At 46.7% G+C, this 16,809-nt stretch overlaps 1 protein-coding gene across 2 annotated transcripts in view; it reads right to left on the reverse strand.

Moving 5' to 3' along the window:
- Window positions 1-16,427, reverse strand: part of ADARB2 (adenosine deaminase RNA specific B2 (inactive)) — a 420,157-nt gene extending 403,730 nt beyond the window's left edge. For both annotated transcript variants that reach the window (XR_013556993.2, XM_078450500.2), the window contains exon 1: window positions 15,891-16,427. Coding sequence is in view for 1 of the 2 variants with exons in the window: in XM_078450500.2 (XP_078306626.1) it covers window positions 15,891-15,990 (100 nt within the window). In the remaining variant the exon portion in view is untranslated. The remainder of the gene's footprint in view (window positions 1-15,890) is intronic.
- Between the last annotated feature and the right edge of the window lie 382 nt (window positions 16,428-16,809).

Here is a 16,809-nt window from a genome sequence, read left to right on the forward strand (position 1 = left end):
AATCATTAGTAGAGGGGCGCCTGGGGTGCTCAATCGGTTGACCATCTAATCCTTGATTTTAGCTCAGGTCATGAGCCAGGGGTCATGGGATTGAGCCCCACTTTGGGCTCTGTGCTCAGCACAGAGAATCCTCCTTGGGATTCTCTCTCTCTCCTTCTGCCCCTCCCCTGCTTGCTCTCTTTCTCTCTCTCTCTCTAAAATAATAATAAAAAGGAAGCCATTGGTGGAGGCTTGATAGTCCATTTAGAGCAAATTTTGGGACAGCAACTAATATAACAGCGAAAAGAGGAGGGAGTAGTATAAAAGACAAGTACACAGCCTCTGTATTTATTGTTCTTTTTTTAACTCGCTTGTGCCTAGTGCCTTGCCAGCCCGTGTTCAGTGTGGAGGCGTCTATTTGCAAGGTTATCAGAAGGTTTAAGGCATCCATTACCTTTTCTCGAATGAGTCCACATTATCCATTTGATGTTCCTGTTGCCTTGACGAAAACGATCCCACAAACACCACACCCCTGTGAAGCTGGACCAGACCTGCGGTGGTTGTAGCCAAGTGCGAAGTCAGTGCACGTCTGGGTGAAGGTGGCGGGGGTTCATGAACAAACCACACTTTCAAACTCAAGCCTTGTCTTTTTGTCAGCTTGGAGGGACCTCGGCCACGAAGACTGACCAGGACCATAACTGATTCATTATTATTCAACTTGTGTAAAGAATTCGAGTCACTTAAAGCAACAACAACAATAACAACAAAGCAACAAAGAGAAGGAAATGAACCAGAATATTACAAGAGGTAAAAGTTTACTGTGTGTTTTAGGGCCAAATAAATGTTAATGTTGATATAAAGAATTCAGAAAGAACAAGTATTAAAAATTAACTTTAAAAACATAAGCTTATTATCAGAGTGTTTTCTAAATTTGCCCGTGCAGCATTTTCATCTGGCAAGGTTACAGTTACATTCCGGGATTCCGGGACCTGGCTTTGCCGTTTCCATACTTGTAACACGAAGGGGGCAGAGACACGGTTACGCACACATTTGAAGTCACTCAGATTAGGAGCAACTCTGGTTGTAAATTGACCGGGACTTGGAAGACATTTTTACAAATAAGGAAATTTAGGCACTGGTATTACACCAGCGGGGAAGTTCACAAAAGCCTAGTGAAGCTGATGTACCGTGTGCCATGTGTAAGCCGAGACCCTCGCGTGATACCGGTGAGACGCTTCGCCTGTGGTAGACTGGGGTCCGTGCCCCAGACTCAAGGCCCCTCCACTGAGAGGCGGCCTGTACTCTATCTTGCTCAGCTCTTCCCTTGTCCCTGTTCCGGATCTGGAACCCGGATCCCTCTGTCCAGGTAACCGAAAATCTCTGTTCGGTCCTCTGTGTGCCCTACCTTCAGGCCTGAGGGGACTTCCCAACCTTATTTCTGGAGAAAAGGGATTGAGGTTCATTGGTCTGCTTAAAAACTTTTTTTTAATGTCTCTGAGAGACAGAGAGAGACAGAGCGTGAGCAGGAGAGGGGTAGAGAGAGAGGGGGACACAGAATCCGAGGCAGGCTCCAGGCTCTGAGCTGTCAGCATGGAGCCCGATGCGGGACTCGAACTCGTGAACTGTGAGATCATGACCTGAGCCGAAGTCTGACGCTTAAACTACTGAGCCACCCAGGCACCCCTCATTGGCCCTTTTTAAATCCAAGTACCAAGAATTGGTGATTTTCTTACAGAGGAATTAAAGAAAACGACAACAGAGATCCTACCTGTGTGTGTTTATGTAAAGTGATTTTGTAAATAAGATTTGGAACAGATGGGGAGAGTGATTTCAGTCAACTTGTGTGTATATATCGTCCTCTGCGTTAGCATCCGTTGGCTACGTCGCGGGAGCGTGGAGTGCTTCCTCACGAGGGCCACGGTCATTTGACTGCTTTGTTTCGGGGCTCGTGTTTCCAGAGTCGGTCCTCACAGGGTGGGCTCAGACGTCCTATTGACTATCCTGTACCCAAATTTGTTTCTGGAATCCAGGTGTCATCTATTTACTCAGGGAATTTAAAACAGAGCCGATATGTTTACCCGCGGCTTCCGCTTGATTTTGACTTCGTTTCTCCAGCACAGAACCTGAGCCAGTTCAATCTAGGAAATTGGAACAGTAAACTTATCTGTTCACAAGCACACAGAAACACACAAAGTAACGCAGAATGTTTTCATGTTGAATCCAGATGCGGAATAACCAAAAAAGTGTATTTAAATCTGAGGAATTCACTTTATGATATTCAAATCTAGCTCCAGCATTTCACTGAATGAACAGTATGTTTTATTTTCATTGCACACTCTTAACTAACTTGAATATCACAACAAAAAAGGGCTCGTGTAGACTTATCTTCCCGTGTGTGGTGTTGTGAATTTACAGCAGGCTGGATTCTCTTTTTTCTGTTTGTCTTTTGAGAGATAGAATTTAAAACGTCCTCACTTCTAATCTTAATTCAATGTGTTCCTTAAATATCTTGCCTTATGCAACAACTCGTGTTTGTTTTGGAATTGAATAGCCGTGCTGTATAGACATCTGAAAACTAAACATGCTGATGTCTGAGTTTGTTCAACCATCTCTACAGTTTCCTTTAATCTTCAAATCAGAAAATTGTGTTACTGACACCACTTAAGCAAATGAACGCGCAGTGGAAGATATATAGACATCAATATTTGCATGTGTGTGTATTTACGTATATACAAACACGTCCACACACACACACATTAAGACGTTGTGCGCTGGTTTCACGATGAGAATGGCAAGTACCAGCCTCTCCCTGACGCCCTTGCCGTCACGGCTCTGTGTCACAGCTCTCATGGGCACCGGTGACACAGCCTCTGAGGAGTTTCCTCAGGGGAATCCCAGGGGGCAGGGAGCTCCACGGGGCCCAGAGAAGACGGGGTCTAGTGCACTGCCCACCCTTGCCATGGAAGCCCCTGCTTCCAGGGGCCTGCCCTCCCACGACAGCCTCTCTGTGCCGATGTGTCCAACTCTACCCCGGGATGGAGACTTTCTCAGCATGAGCACCTGAGGACCCAAGGCCCTGGGCTCCCGGGCCGGCTCTTTCAGTCTGGAGCTTCCTGGACTAGCTGCTCATCCCTTTGGGTCCTACTTCTCTCATCCACAAAACGAACACAGTGTTGGGGCATCTGGAGGCTCAGTCAGTTGAGCGTCCGACTTCCGCTCGTTCAGGTCACGATCTCACAGTTTGTGAGTTCAAGCCCCGCTTTGGGCTCACTACTGTCAGCACAGAACCCACTTTGGATCCTCTGTCTCCCTCTGTCTGCCCCTCGCCTGCTTTCGTTCTCTCTCTCTCTCTCTCTCTCTCAAATAAATAAATAAATATTAAAAAAAAAACAACAACCAAGATGATGTTGAGTTCACGATACCTGATGGTCCCCTTTACGTCCCGATAAGAAAAGTTTATCACTGATCCTACTCCAGTTGGAAGAAGCGTGGTCAGTCAGGGGTGAAAATGACCTTCCCCACTCACACTTCTTAGAATCATGCCCGTTCACCCCACTGTAACTAGAAATGAGGTTCTTCAGAGGGGCAGGAAAGCACGAGACGGGGCAGAATAAGGTAAACTCCCTCAAGTTTGTACCATCATATTGGGGGACAACACAACATGACAGATAATTGAGAAAAAAATTCTGGGCATCATTTAATCACATCTGAAGCTGGTCCAATTCTGCAAGTAGATCATCCACAGGAGAGACCATGGGCATGAAATGGAACCAAGGAACTCACTGGCCTACCCTGAGGTGGACGCGATATTTCCGGAGAAAGAGCACTGCTAACCTAATGGGACATCTTAATTTTCAGGAAACGTCTCTGAAGACGAATGGAATTCTGGCTGTTGTGGGCTGAATTGTGTCTCCCCAAATTCACATGTGGATGTCTTGACCCCAGGACCTCAGCATGTGACTGTATTTGGAGACAGGGTCTTTGAAGAGGGGATTAAGGTGGGATGAGGTTACTGGGTGGCCCTAATCCAATCTGACTGGTGTCCTTATAAGAAGAGGAGGTCAGGACACAGCCATGCACAGAGGGATGACCATGTGAGGACAGGGGGAGAGGGTGGCATCTGCACGCTCAGGAGAGAGGCCTGGGAAGGAACCAGCCCTGCCCACGCCTGGATCCCGGACTCCCCGCCTCCAGGATCCGGGACAGTGTGCTGTTCTATCACAGCAGCTCTCACACGCTAACCACTGTGACCTAGACATTCTGTGAATCGTTATTTCATCTAATGAGCACAAAAAGTCCTGTCTACTCTACATTTTATCTTGAAAGTTCGCGCATCGGTTACCTAAATATGACACATTATGAATATATGTACACACATATAAGTGTGATGGTGTCTTTGCATCTCATGCGAACCTTGAATATTTTCACACAGAGGTGATTTTGATATTAGTGATAAGAACCCTGATATAAGAAATAACACTTTAGAATGGGAACAAATGAGTCAAGGCCATCTTGGGAAACAGGTCAGCTCACCTAAACGTCCAAAGAAGAAAAGTCCAGAGGAATCAAGGGCACAGACGGTCTCCTTAACCATCTGAACTAAGGATCAGACAGTTTCCTGGTGAAGAGGTGTGGATGTTAATGTCAGATTTCTGCTGGTTTCAATCTTATCAATTCCTACTTTTATTGTTTCCCTGATGTTCAACTTCGGAAACATTCCTAAGTATCATTATAGATAAATATCTAGACCTAAAGACCGCAGCCAGCATCGCTCCTGCCCGCATAAGTAGGATGCACTGACGAACTTTATCTTCCAGTCTCCACACGTCTCCTGCCTAATGAATGTATATGAGATGGAGACAGAGACAGAGAGACAGAGAGATAATCCCAAAGCTCTCTTAGGTAAGAGATAAGAAAGACCAGGGAACATGCCATCTACCTGGAAGCAAGGGACAAATTCAGTGACTCTCATCATTCTCAGGACGTATTCTGTGTCCACAATATTGAGTGGACATGGCAGTGGGGACACTCCCTATGACTATTCGGATGAGCTCTGCGTCCTACTTTATACGGCCTCCAGGAAAAGACAGGAAAAGAGTGCCAGGCTGCATCACACGTTAGATGCCACGTTTACTTAGTTTCCTTGGCTTGGCCCTAGACTTTGTGTTACACACATGCACACACACACACAATGCTTGCCCCAGCCATGAGGACAGAGCGGAAGTTTTGTGAGCCAAGGAGCAAGGTGGTAGCTGAGTTCTTGGGCAGCCCCCGGACCTTCATAGAAGGAGGGTGTCTCACACCGGTCGCGGGAGTGGGACAGACGTGCAGCCACCAGGCATGTGGTGCCCCGGTGCTCAAGCTGGAGGGACAGGAGAAAGAGTCTGTAGAAGAGTCAAGGCAGAGGCACCACGGTCCAAAGTCCTGCTCCCTAAGAAGCATCTTTGGAATCTGTATGGTCTGAGGCTTTCAGCTCACCCCACCCGCACAAATGCCCACGAGCATGCTAATTCTCAGAGCAGCTGGCTTGACAAACAGTAGAGATGTGCCTCCCGAGCTTTTTGGGGGGTTTCTCCAGGACGGACCACAGAGAAGCCAGAGCCCAGTGACGGGTGCTTTCTGACTCTTTTAGGACATTTTCGGAGCTTTTGTTACAGCTTAGTCCCTGCCATTTACCATGGTGGCTGACACATAAATGTGTCCCATAAATGCTTGCCGCATGAGTAAATTCAGATTTACATATTAACAACTTAAAAATAAATCAGACAGCATCCTTTATAAATTTGCAGCATGAATCTAATAATTGGTCCTATGACAACAGTTTACTGAGGGTGCACAATGAGACGGCCACTGTACTAATTTATGGGGACACAAATCTCATCATGGTGCCCATCCCAGAAGTCACCTCACACACACAACAAACTTTTGCCTTTCCCACCAGCAGGTAACTCTACGTCATCATCCCAGAGCTGGCTTCTGCGTATCTCCCTCGTATGCTACGGCCCTTCTTTGTCCCCTACAGCTGACACCATCTGTACACAATCCCCTTAGAAAACGTTCCCATCTACCGTATTGTCCTGATTATTTCCTTAAGCCATTCTTCCTTCAAAAACAAAGTCAATTTTCTCAGTGGGTTTTAATTGAGTAGCTATTATGTTTGACATTGCGGGAGAAATAAAAATGCTCAAACCTAGAGGGGTTTATATTAGTTTTTAATTAGGGGTTTCACTTGAAATAATAAAAGAAATGGAATAGAAATCCAATTTTGTAAAGAATACAATCATATTTGGATTAAAAAAATTCCCATAGAACCTAATAGTGTGTTGGGGTCATGACAGTTTATTTCTATTCTGTGTTTTGAATTTACATCTGTATGTCTATATCTCCAGATACATTATAAGCCCAGACACAAGGATCATGCCACCTTGTTTTTCTTGCATATTTTCGGTTCCTAGCTCCTTGCTCAGAGTGAAGAAATCGTACTTACACATCAGATACAGCCCTTGTCTGAATACACGCAAAATGTTTAAGGCAAAATTGCAAACAGAGCAGAATTGGATGCCCCATACTTTTAAATCAAGTGCCCTTTCTGTTTTTGAAGGTACAGGAGATAAAATGCAGGAAGGTGAACTTTGATCAGGGCACAGGAAGAAAGAGACGACGCTGTTCTCTGTCTCCCTCCCTGTCCTGTTTCTCTGTATCTCTGTCATTCTGTCTTCAATGAAACCTCTTTCTGCCATGTGGCTTTTGTGTCTCTCTTATTATGTGATATAAGAGGATAGATTGATTTTCATCAGTGACAAAGACAAAAATATTTCACGTTGTGCGAAATATGCAGAAAAGGATGTTTTTAAAAAATGATGTTTTGGAACTTTATAATTAATGAATGTTTACTTCAGGACCATAAGGCATGGTCATAAACCAAGGTCATTTTTCAGCTTTCTCAAGGAGTCTGAGCTCTCAGAAGTTTACTCAAGATTCATTTAATCTGTACTCGAGTTTTTAAATGTCCATCTAAAAATGTGTACATATTAGAATTTTGCTGTTTAGAGTTAATCTTTTAATATTGCGATATTTCCTTATTTCAGCAACTGCTTATACGTACGGTGGAGCTTTGAACAACACCCGGGGGGAGGCGCCGAACCCCTGAGTAGTTGAAAATGCACGCATAGTTTTGATTCCCCCCAAATTTAACTACTAAAGGCCTACTGTTGACCAGAAGCCTTATGGATAGCATAAAACACACATTTCGTACGTCACGTATATTAAATACTATATTGGTACAACAAAGGAACCTAAAGAAAAGAAAACATCCTTAAGAAAATCATAAGGAAGAGAAAATTTTACAGGACCGCACTGTTTTTATGGAAAAACATCTGTGTGTAACTGGACCCATGCAGTTCAAACCATGCTACTCGGGTGGGCGTTATTTCAAATCCTGACTCTGTTATCTTTCTATATCCTCTCTATATTATCTGCGTATATTAAAAATCTACCCAAAACACACAAGTGCAAGCTTTTAGTGACTTGAATTCTATTCATTATCTACGTATAAAAGCCCAAATTATAATTAAACTTCGGCACAAATTGGATTAAAGAACTCAGGTGATTACATAAAATTATATGAACTCTCAAATTTGTTAGATCTAAAGTATGTATCTTCCTAAATGCTTCCTGGGTGAAAATTTCCCTGAATTTCAATCAGATCGAAGCCATGCCCGTGGGCAGTTCCTGACCGAGCACAGACGTGGGACCAGCACACATTTACAAGACATTGCGGTGCCTGCCCTGAGCAGTCTTTCCCGGGCTGTCAAAGGAAGGGGTTCCCTATTCTGCTGTCTTGGGGTTTTTTAAAAAGCTACTATGTATCCTGGGATTTTTCCTAGGAGTGGAGCAATAATTTCTATTCCAAGTTTATTTTTTCTTTGGAAAGAAAACTAGCAGCATTGACTCATTTGAATACAGCAAATTTATCTCTGAACCGTAAAGTTTTGAATTAAAAAGTCACTTCCCGTTACAATTCTGTTGGAATCTGAATAGGCATTTGAAGACTTTCGTCTACAGTATCGGTATTTGGAGCTGAGGCACAAATAAAGATATCTTCATGTCTCTAGTTAAATTTGGCCCTCTATGTTTTTATTCACCCAAGGAGTAGTGAAAGGTGCTATTTTTAAATATTCTCTCACTTAACAGCCAAATGTATAAAAGTCTTTTTTTTTTTTTTAAGGGTACACGTCAGACTGTCTGAGTTTGTGCACATTTGGTGTCTCAGCTCTCAGGCCTGAGCACCGTCCAGTAAAAAGAAAGTGTGTGTTTCCTTTAAGGACACGTCGCTTTCACAGCCATGAGCCTAACACAAGCGGAGCATCTGTTACCGACAGGGTTGAGTGAACCCAGCCAGACTTGGGGTGCAGGGGAGGTCAGAATCTATTTTGCTGACGTTTCTGTCATGTTTATTAAATTGCACTTTTCCAAAAGCAATTAAACTTTTAGGAAATACTGCATTAATTTTAACGAGAGGAAATCTGGGTACTTCCGATGGGCTCGGACGGATAAAATCTGCGGCTTAATCAATTACTGGTGTCCTAGGCGTATGCTCTGAGCCGGCTGATTATGATTCCAGGTCTTGCTTCTAGAGACAGAAGCTCCCCCACTTTTGTTTGCTTTTAAGCAGAGAAGGGACTCAGTTTGGGTTTGCATCTTCAACCAGTGACAGGCCCCCTTTCAGAGAACCGAGTCCCCTCCACCCTGTTTTAAAGCCACATCTAGAGGACACATTTGAGAAATCGGGTAAGGCACTGCAAAACGATAAGGCCGGTCTCCCGTCTCTCAGCCGTGGGAAACAAGGATCAGGGATTTCATCCGAGATAAACGGAGCAGCGGAGATTAATTAAATCTGTAAAATTCTCCAAAGCACATCCTGGTCCAGGTGTTTAAAGGAACGCTTGCTATTATGTGCAAATCACCTGGCGGTGTTGAGCGCTCCCTTGAGTGTGAGATTCACTTCTGTACGATAGACACTCGAGAAAAGAGTGTTTACTAATGAGTTCTGAGCAATATTAGTCTCATTTATTGTCCACATGGTGAGGCAACGGCAACAGAAAGACACCTTGATCTGTTTCGTGAATAAGTTCTCCATGGGCGCCGTCAAGGAAACGCTCAGCGGGCCGGATGCAACCAGACTCCGGCTAAAGTGGGCATTGCCTCCCCTAGAAATACTAACTGTCCTGTTCCCCCTTTTGTCTACACTGCTGGACTTCCCTCCCTAGTCCCTCAGAGAGATTGATCCTCCTAGGAGCGGAGACAGACCCGTGCCTTCCCGCTGGAGGCCAGCTCCAGGGAACCTTCACGCTGGTCCCAGTGTGCCACACGCACGGCCACTCTGGCCGCCCTCCACTAGATGCTCGGCCAAGCCACCTTCAGCCCTGCATTTGAAGTGTGCGTAGCCCCCCTCTTAGGGGGTCAGAAGCAACAATCTTAAAATCTAAGAGCCACCTGGGCATCTATATTCGACGTCTCTTCCGTCTTTAACATGCATAAAAAAAGCTGCTTTTCTTTGTTTATGTAAATGCTCCACTTACTAAACACTATGTCTTAATCAAGCATAAAGTCCTCTCTTTAACATAAATATAAAATTTATGTTACCTGTTTGCTATTTTTTGAGATTTAAAACGTAACATTCGCCGCTGGTAATTTTTAAAATTTAAAACAGATAATAGTGAATTTGTGTATACACACGTGCGTGTGTGTGTGTCTTGTAACACAAGGAGGAAATTTACTCACCACTTTCTTACCAGAAACCAGATGCTAATTGTATTCGTTCCTCACCAATAAGATAATAAAATGAACTTATTTTTTTTGCTGCCCTTCATATGCAATGCCTGTAACTAGAATAAAAATGAGGGGAGGGAGAAGACCCACACACTCAGATTAACTCTTTTTCTTTTCTTTTCTTTTTTCCCCAAAGATTTCTCACTCTTCAGGAAAAAAAAAAACAAACAACTTCTGTCTTTGCAAGTGATCAGGCTCACTTCTGGTAAAATTACAGACCTCTTGCAAAGCGGATCTCTCCATCTCTAGGCTGGGGCTCTCTGATGTGGCTCCTGGGAGCTGGTCCACTAGTCAGTTTGCAGGTGGGGCAGGGGCTCTAAGAGCGACGTTGCCCTGACGTTGCTGAGACGGAGTCAGCCAGAAGTCAGATACAGTAGCCCCTGTGCCCCATTCCTTTTAAATAAAATGAACAGGTCAGTACAAGTTTGATCACCAGAGAGGGATGTTTGGGAACCAACGTGGCCACACGTGAGAGGAAGGGCAGGAGTCTGTCTGACAAATCTCTCAAAGCTCTCTCCTTCCTGCTCTCAAAAGCCTCACAGATCTACACGTGGATCCAGAGTCGGATAAACGTTCCTCCTCTTTTTTGGAAGTACTGCCCCTTCACCTGATGGTGGTACATCCTTAAGTGAATTGTAGGATATTAATGGCTAGGAATACACAATTCTCTTTGTGTAATGAAACATTTAATGGCATGTACTTCCGTATTTCAGTGGAGGAAAAACATTTAATTGAAGAGATAGGAGTTAGTTCACGTGCACTCTATTCACAGATACTTAGCAATGTGAATTCAGACAGGCCCTTACTGGCTTGTTTTTCTGTGTAACACAGAGCCACATGATTAGTATTAACACTCAATAGTTGCAATATTTGTGAAGGACATCCGTGCTTTTCCTTTTTCACTTGGCATCAACCTTTTTTTTTTTTTCCAGTTTAGAAATGGCTATAACAAGTGCTTCTAAAATCTTGCTTTCACCACGTGGAAATTTGTCCCTTTAGAAATCTTATTTGCTCGTAATTAAGAGCCCGCTTTACCAACGGAGCATCGATTTAGAAATGATATATTTATGTGACGAAGAACCGGGGAATATAATTATTTTTGTTTTACGAATTGTTTAAAATTGTTCGTGTTATGAAAACAGCAACATTCATCCCCCAGCATTTTATGAAAAGAAGCAGGCAGACATAAAAAATGCTCAAATACTTCAACTGCCTTTACGACGTATGCAGGTACAGCTAGGAACAACAAACACACATATGGCTTTTAAATTGGACCCTGAATGCTTTCGGAGCATAACTTATCTTCCCCTGCCTCAGATCAGAAAAACACAATTTCCTCATTCTGCATTTCCTTACATAATGCTCCTCTGGGACAGTGCTTCTGCGGTAACTGAATCACCACTATTTAGATACGGATACATGAATCTCATATTTTTATTCTAAATTCAAGTTCACTCATCATATCTAATGCCCTCGAAGCAATCTCAAATTACTGCTATTACACGGGTCACTAGAAACCAGAGGTACTAACACAAATTTTAAAAAGAGAAAGAGGGAAAAAAGCGCTACACAATTAGAGGATGGTGAATGGTTTAATCAACTTAATTTTATCACGAAATGCAGTCTCCTTCCTCCCGAGCCGTCAGACGGCGAGGCAGGCGGGGGCACGGGGACGCGCGGCCGTGGCGCGGAGCTGTGTCCCCACCAGCCAGGCTGAGGCACACTCATGTGTCACTCGGGCATCGCTGGGGACGAAGAGCCTCATCCACACGCGATCTTTGTGTTGTGTTAATTTTTCACGGGATCCCGGTTCACACCAAGCCCGTGCCTATCATCCGCCCGCTGCCCTCATTCTGCTCCGTTTGCCAACTTTTTATTTGCATTTCACGACATTCAGTGGCCGGCCCTTGCTCCCACCCTACCTTCCTGTGATTCATCAGCTCACTGTCACTCAGCAACATCTCGTGTTGCTGTTTCCAAGAATCACCTTCAGCGTTTCTGAGACTGTGTGTAAGGATCGCCCTGTAACAACATCTACATTTCTGGCATTAACTTCTTTTGCTGTCAAATGCCTCAAAAAAAAAAAAAAAAAAAAAAAAGAAGAAGAAGAAGAAAGAAAAAAAGAAAAAAAGAAAAAAAGAAAGGTCATGTGCTGATGACCGAATCGGTTTTGTTGACTTAACAAATGGTTGTTTATAGAGCCTCGCGATAGCTCTCCAAAGTTCCCTCCCTTTCTCCGTCTGGTGACTGACTCCCCTGGCTCAGAACCCCGTCCTCCCGTTTACCTCTCGGAACCAGCTGAATTTGCATGGGCTCTCCATCCAACTGCAAATATGTTTTGCATCGAAAGAACAGTTCTTGAAAAATTTCCACAAACTTGAGTCATTTTTACACGCTGCATGTGCTCATTGTCAAATACTAAAAATATTTTCTTTGCAAAATGCATTTCATGCTGATGCGTGCCTTCAGGACAGCTACAGTCGCGAAAGAGAGAATGGCAGAAATCCACGACAGAATAGAGGTCCTGTTTTAATGATTGAAAATATACCTATGAAATTCCTCGGACACATCACCCGGAATGCAGCCACTGGTTGAGGGCTATCTGATAAAATTTGAAGTGATTTATGCTTACATATTATACTGTTTCCATGAATACTGACTCTTCCTACTCCACCTGGCTCAGTTGGTACCGATTTTAAATAACCTTCAACCTTCGCCTTTGTTATTTTGGGCTAAAATACAGACCTTCCATAATATTCACGCATCTAGTCCTTCTCGAGTACGGGGGACATCACTCGGAGCACCCAGCACAGATCTGCTGGTGTGCGATCGCCTCGAATAATCCCACTGCCAAGTACAGGACAAAGTGCCGACTCTCAGAATCCCCCACGAGCAGTGAGCTGAGTGGGTGCTGAGCTGATGAATAAACTCCGTAAACTACGAGCGCTCCCGGTATTTTCTGACAGCAAGCTGACACGTCTCCCCCATGTTACACGGCTTTAGAGCAGCTGTAGCCACACGTGTAAAAATTACACGGCTTCCCTGTCCTTTGCACAGTGCTTTTTTTTCCAGCTGCTTATTTTTCTCCTCCTCAAAACTCAAATTTTGGCATTTTTTCACTTGTACAGAAAATGTAAATTGTTCGTAAATAATTTCTAAGACAAAGTCCCGACTAAAAAGTGACACATAGAGAAAATGCAAAAATGCATCATACGGGGTCCTGATGAGAGAATGGGAAGAGACGGGTGGGTGGGTGGGTGGGTCTACTCTGAACCTCTGAACCTCTTCTTTAAGGTTCATCTGGGGGAGACATGCAGGTCCCGGCTTGTTAATACCTGGGACCAAGTTGTTGTTGTTGTTTTAATTTTTTAGTTTTTTGGATTCTTAAAGATCTATACTGCCTATGGTGACTGAAAACACTGAGTACGGGAAAACATTTGATTTCTGAGGCTCTGGATCACATTTCGTGGTAATGAGAGCATGGTATGAATCTCACACTTAAACCGTAGCTATAGTTTTTATTTCAAAGCCCACGGATTATTTTGACAATAATAAGTGACGTAAAAAAAAAATGTATCAAAGCACTTCTGGAGTTTACACACAGAACACTGATAGCTTTTCACAGCCCAGGGAGCCGAAAGTTAAGACGTGTCTTCAAAAATCACCCCTGTTCATTAGAATAGGTGGAAAAAGACATACCATTGACAAGTAAGCCTCACGTTTATTCCGATTTGGCTCCTCCCGTACGAGACGGGCTCTTTCTTTGTGCTCCCAGTCGGTGGCTCTAGTTAGTACACAGTAGAGCCCTAGACAAATTCCTTAACAACCATCAATACGCACGTGGGTTTAAAATTGTGACAAACACAGAGTTTTAAGTGGGTGAGCTCAAAAGCCGAGGCCGCTGCACTCAAAGGCTGTCGCCGGGAGTCATGACTGTCAGGACGCAATTTAAATTCACCGTTTTTCTTGGTAGAAGAGAAAAACGAGGATCTACAGAATTACACAGAAACTGACCTATTCCCAGCACATGCAAATGATGAATTAACGTGTCCCGTAATTGCTATGTTTTCTTTTGATTTTCCCACTTACGGTTATCTTGTTAACTCTCCCCTACGATGTGAATATTTACAGTTTGAGCTGACTGCCCTACCAAGGCCGCTGTCCGCAGACGCCACAGGAGATTTCACCCCCACACATAAACCTACGAGCGCTAGGAGTTAGCACACGCATACACATCAGCCTTTCCCACCTCGGTTTTGGGGCACGAAAATTAAGAGACCTGGTTTCTTCGAAAAAGCCAAGGCATGGGAATATTTCACACAGAAATTCCACTTTGAATTGTTCTAGTTAAGTTTACAGCAAATGAAGTCTTCCTTCCGGTTTCTTGTTGTTCTTCTCCAAATTGGATGCTTTCTAAGCCAGCATGGCTGACATTTAAAGGTAAGAAAAATGAATTTGGAGGAAGGCTCCCACGTCCATCAGCTTGGATTTTATTTCTGTAGAATGCCGTTTTATTGTGAAATATTACCCCATACTCTTCAATTTTAATATGTAAGTAGACTAAACAGCAATGCTGGCAAACACGAACACTTACAATTTACAAGATAATGTTTCCTTTTTCCCTCTTTTAAAAGTTGCAGTCATCATTAAATTCTGTGATCCCCCCCGCCCCTTTTCACTGCCACTTTCTGTCGGCATCACTCCAGAAGGCGCCCGCAGGTCTGTTCCCAAACGGCATCTCCAGGTAACCAAGTGGGCAGCGGGCATCGCCGAGGCAGCCCTGAGAGTTGAGCCGGAATCACAGAATCCACCCCCAGCCGAGTTCCAGAGCCCAGGGCTCTGGAACCTCCCCGGGAAGGGACCGCTCCCCGTGGTCCCGACTCGCAACCATCATCGGTGACTGTGTGATGGTGGCATTTCTGTCTCCACGCTGCCTGGCTAATTTCTGATTTCACGGAAGAAGCCGGGAAGGGCTCCGGGGGTATCTGAGGGCAGGTAGGGGGAGATGTGGCAGAAACTTCTGCCAGGCCACCGCAGAGGCGACGACCCTCTGGGGACAGAGAGCAGCCTCCAGCACGCATCCTGCGGTAGGAGGCAGAGAATCCGATGCATCTTAGTGGCATCTGTCCCGCGGTTCTGAATAACTCTGTGTTCACTCTCCCCCCACCCTTAAATCAACACATTTCAAACCGTCAGAAGAGCCGAACTTTCTCCCGCAGACTCATGGTGAGGGGCTGCTGGTAACGAGTTCCTCCCGGGGAGAGAAAGGGCAGGCTCTGGAAGCAGCCCCCCTCGCTCCCGGGACCGCACGCACCCCCGCGGTGGCATTTGGGGCACGGGCCCCAGCCCCCGGCGGAGCCCCAGAATGCACTAACTTCAGGGCGGCGGTCCCCACAATGCAGACGCCACCCCCAGGGAGTCGGGAACAACCTGTCACCCGCTGCTCGCGGCTCGTCCTCCCTCCCTGGTTTGCAGGGTTTCTGTCACTAACGAGCTGCCGTGCCTCCTTCTCTTTCCAGGTTTCAATCTCTGCTTCCCCCCAGCCGCCCCAGGACCAGCCCGTGCTGCCTGCGGGTCCCAGTGTTTACGGAGCCACGAGCACCGAGCAGACCGAGGGGGCACGTCGGCCAGTTTGGAAGCGTGGTCGCCAGCATCCTGCCCACTCCTGCCTCCAAGATGATTTGGACGGAGAAGCTGGCATGAGGTCTGCTCCCTTTTCTGGGGCTGCTGGCTCACACGAGTGTTTCCTTTGGCAAGGGTGCTGCTGTGGCCTCGGAGAGGGTCAGAGGCTATGTGAGGCGGGGAGGGGACTGTCCTCCGGTCCCCGCACCCACTCCCCCTGCTAACCCTGCTCCCAGCCGGGCTGTGCGGAGCCCGGGCTCTCTGCCCCCCCCCCCCATTCCTGTCCCCTCGGAGCCGGCAAGAGCCCCCAGGGCCTCCACAAAGGGACGCGAACTCCGGCGCTCTGCTTGGAGCAGACCCCCCCCAGCCCCCCGAAAGTGGGCCGCGGGAGCAGGCGGACCCCACACCCAGGGTGGGGGAGCGGTCAGCGGAGACAGCGCAGAAAGCAGGGTCCTTACCTTTCCTCTTGGACCGCCGCCGTCTCCTCTGGGACTTGCATTTGAGTTGGCCGCTCAGCCCTCCTCCGGCCCCTCTGCTGGTGCCCAGGACCGAGGCCATGGCCCGAGACGCAGCCGCCAGAGCCGGGAGGGACCCGGTCCCCAGCAGCTCACCTTTGCTGCTGGCCCAGCGCTGCCGGATGCCTGCGGGCCGGGAGCGGGCTCACTTTTCAGGACGAGCCTCGGGCTCCCGCTCCTGCTCCCCAGCTGTTCTCGGCCAGCTCGCGGCAGAGGGGGGGGACCCCGGCCAGCAGCAGCTCCTCCACAGGACTCGGCGGGGAGGTGCGCCCCCTCCCCGCTGCCCTCCTCCTCCAGGCGGCCGCTCCGGACCGGGCTCCCAGCGAACGCAGGGCTCCTACTTTGGCTCGTCTGCTAGTTGTTTGGCACCAGCCACTTTGAAGCCAATCACGCAGGGAGCTTGTCTATTTGCTGCTGCAAAGTCTAATTAGGTCCAATCACAACTGTCTTCTGGCTCTGACATCAGCACCACCAGCCCTTTGCATCCCTGTCAGCCTGCAAACTCAGCTCCCGTTTGGACGGATGGAGCTGCCCAGGACGCGGTGGAGAGGGAAGGAGGCTGCACGGGAGGGAGGGGACGGGGAGGGGACAGCTTGCCGAGCCGGCTCGTCTGGGAGCAGCCCGAGGGGACAGCTTACGAGAGCTGCTGCTCTGGGCTCCGACCACAGGACCGCGCGTGGGCTCTGCACGCTCCGAAAATGCCGTGACCGTGTGTCTCTCCAGGAGAACAGCTTTTAACTAGTTAATTCACTGTGTCAAGGGGGAGATCTCTCGCCAGGAAATACGGACCCCTCACCTGCTCAGGAAGGGACTAAGATTTGCAAGTCCCCGGAAGACAGCCTCTTAGGGGTATTCATTTTAC

This window comes from Panthera onca, chromosome B4 (assembly GCF_046562875.1).
Source record: "Panthera onca isolate mPanOnc1 chromosome B4, mPanOnc1 haplotype 2, whole genome shotgun sequence".
Lineage (NCBI taxonomy): Eukaryota > Metazoa > Chordata > Mammalia > Carnivora > Felidae > Panthera > Panthera onca.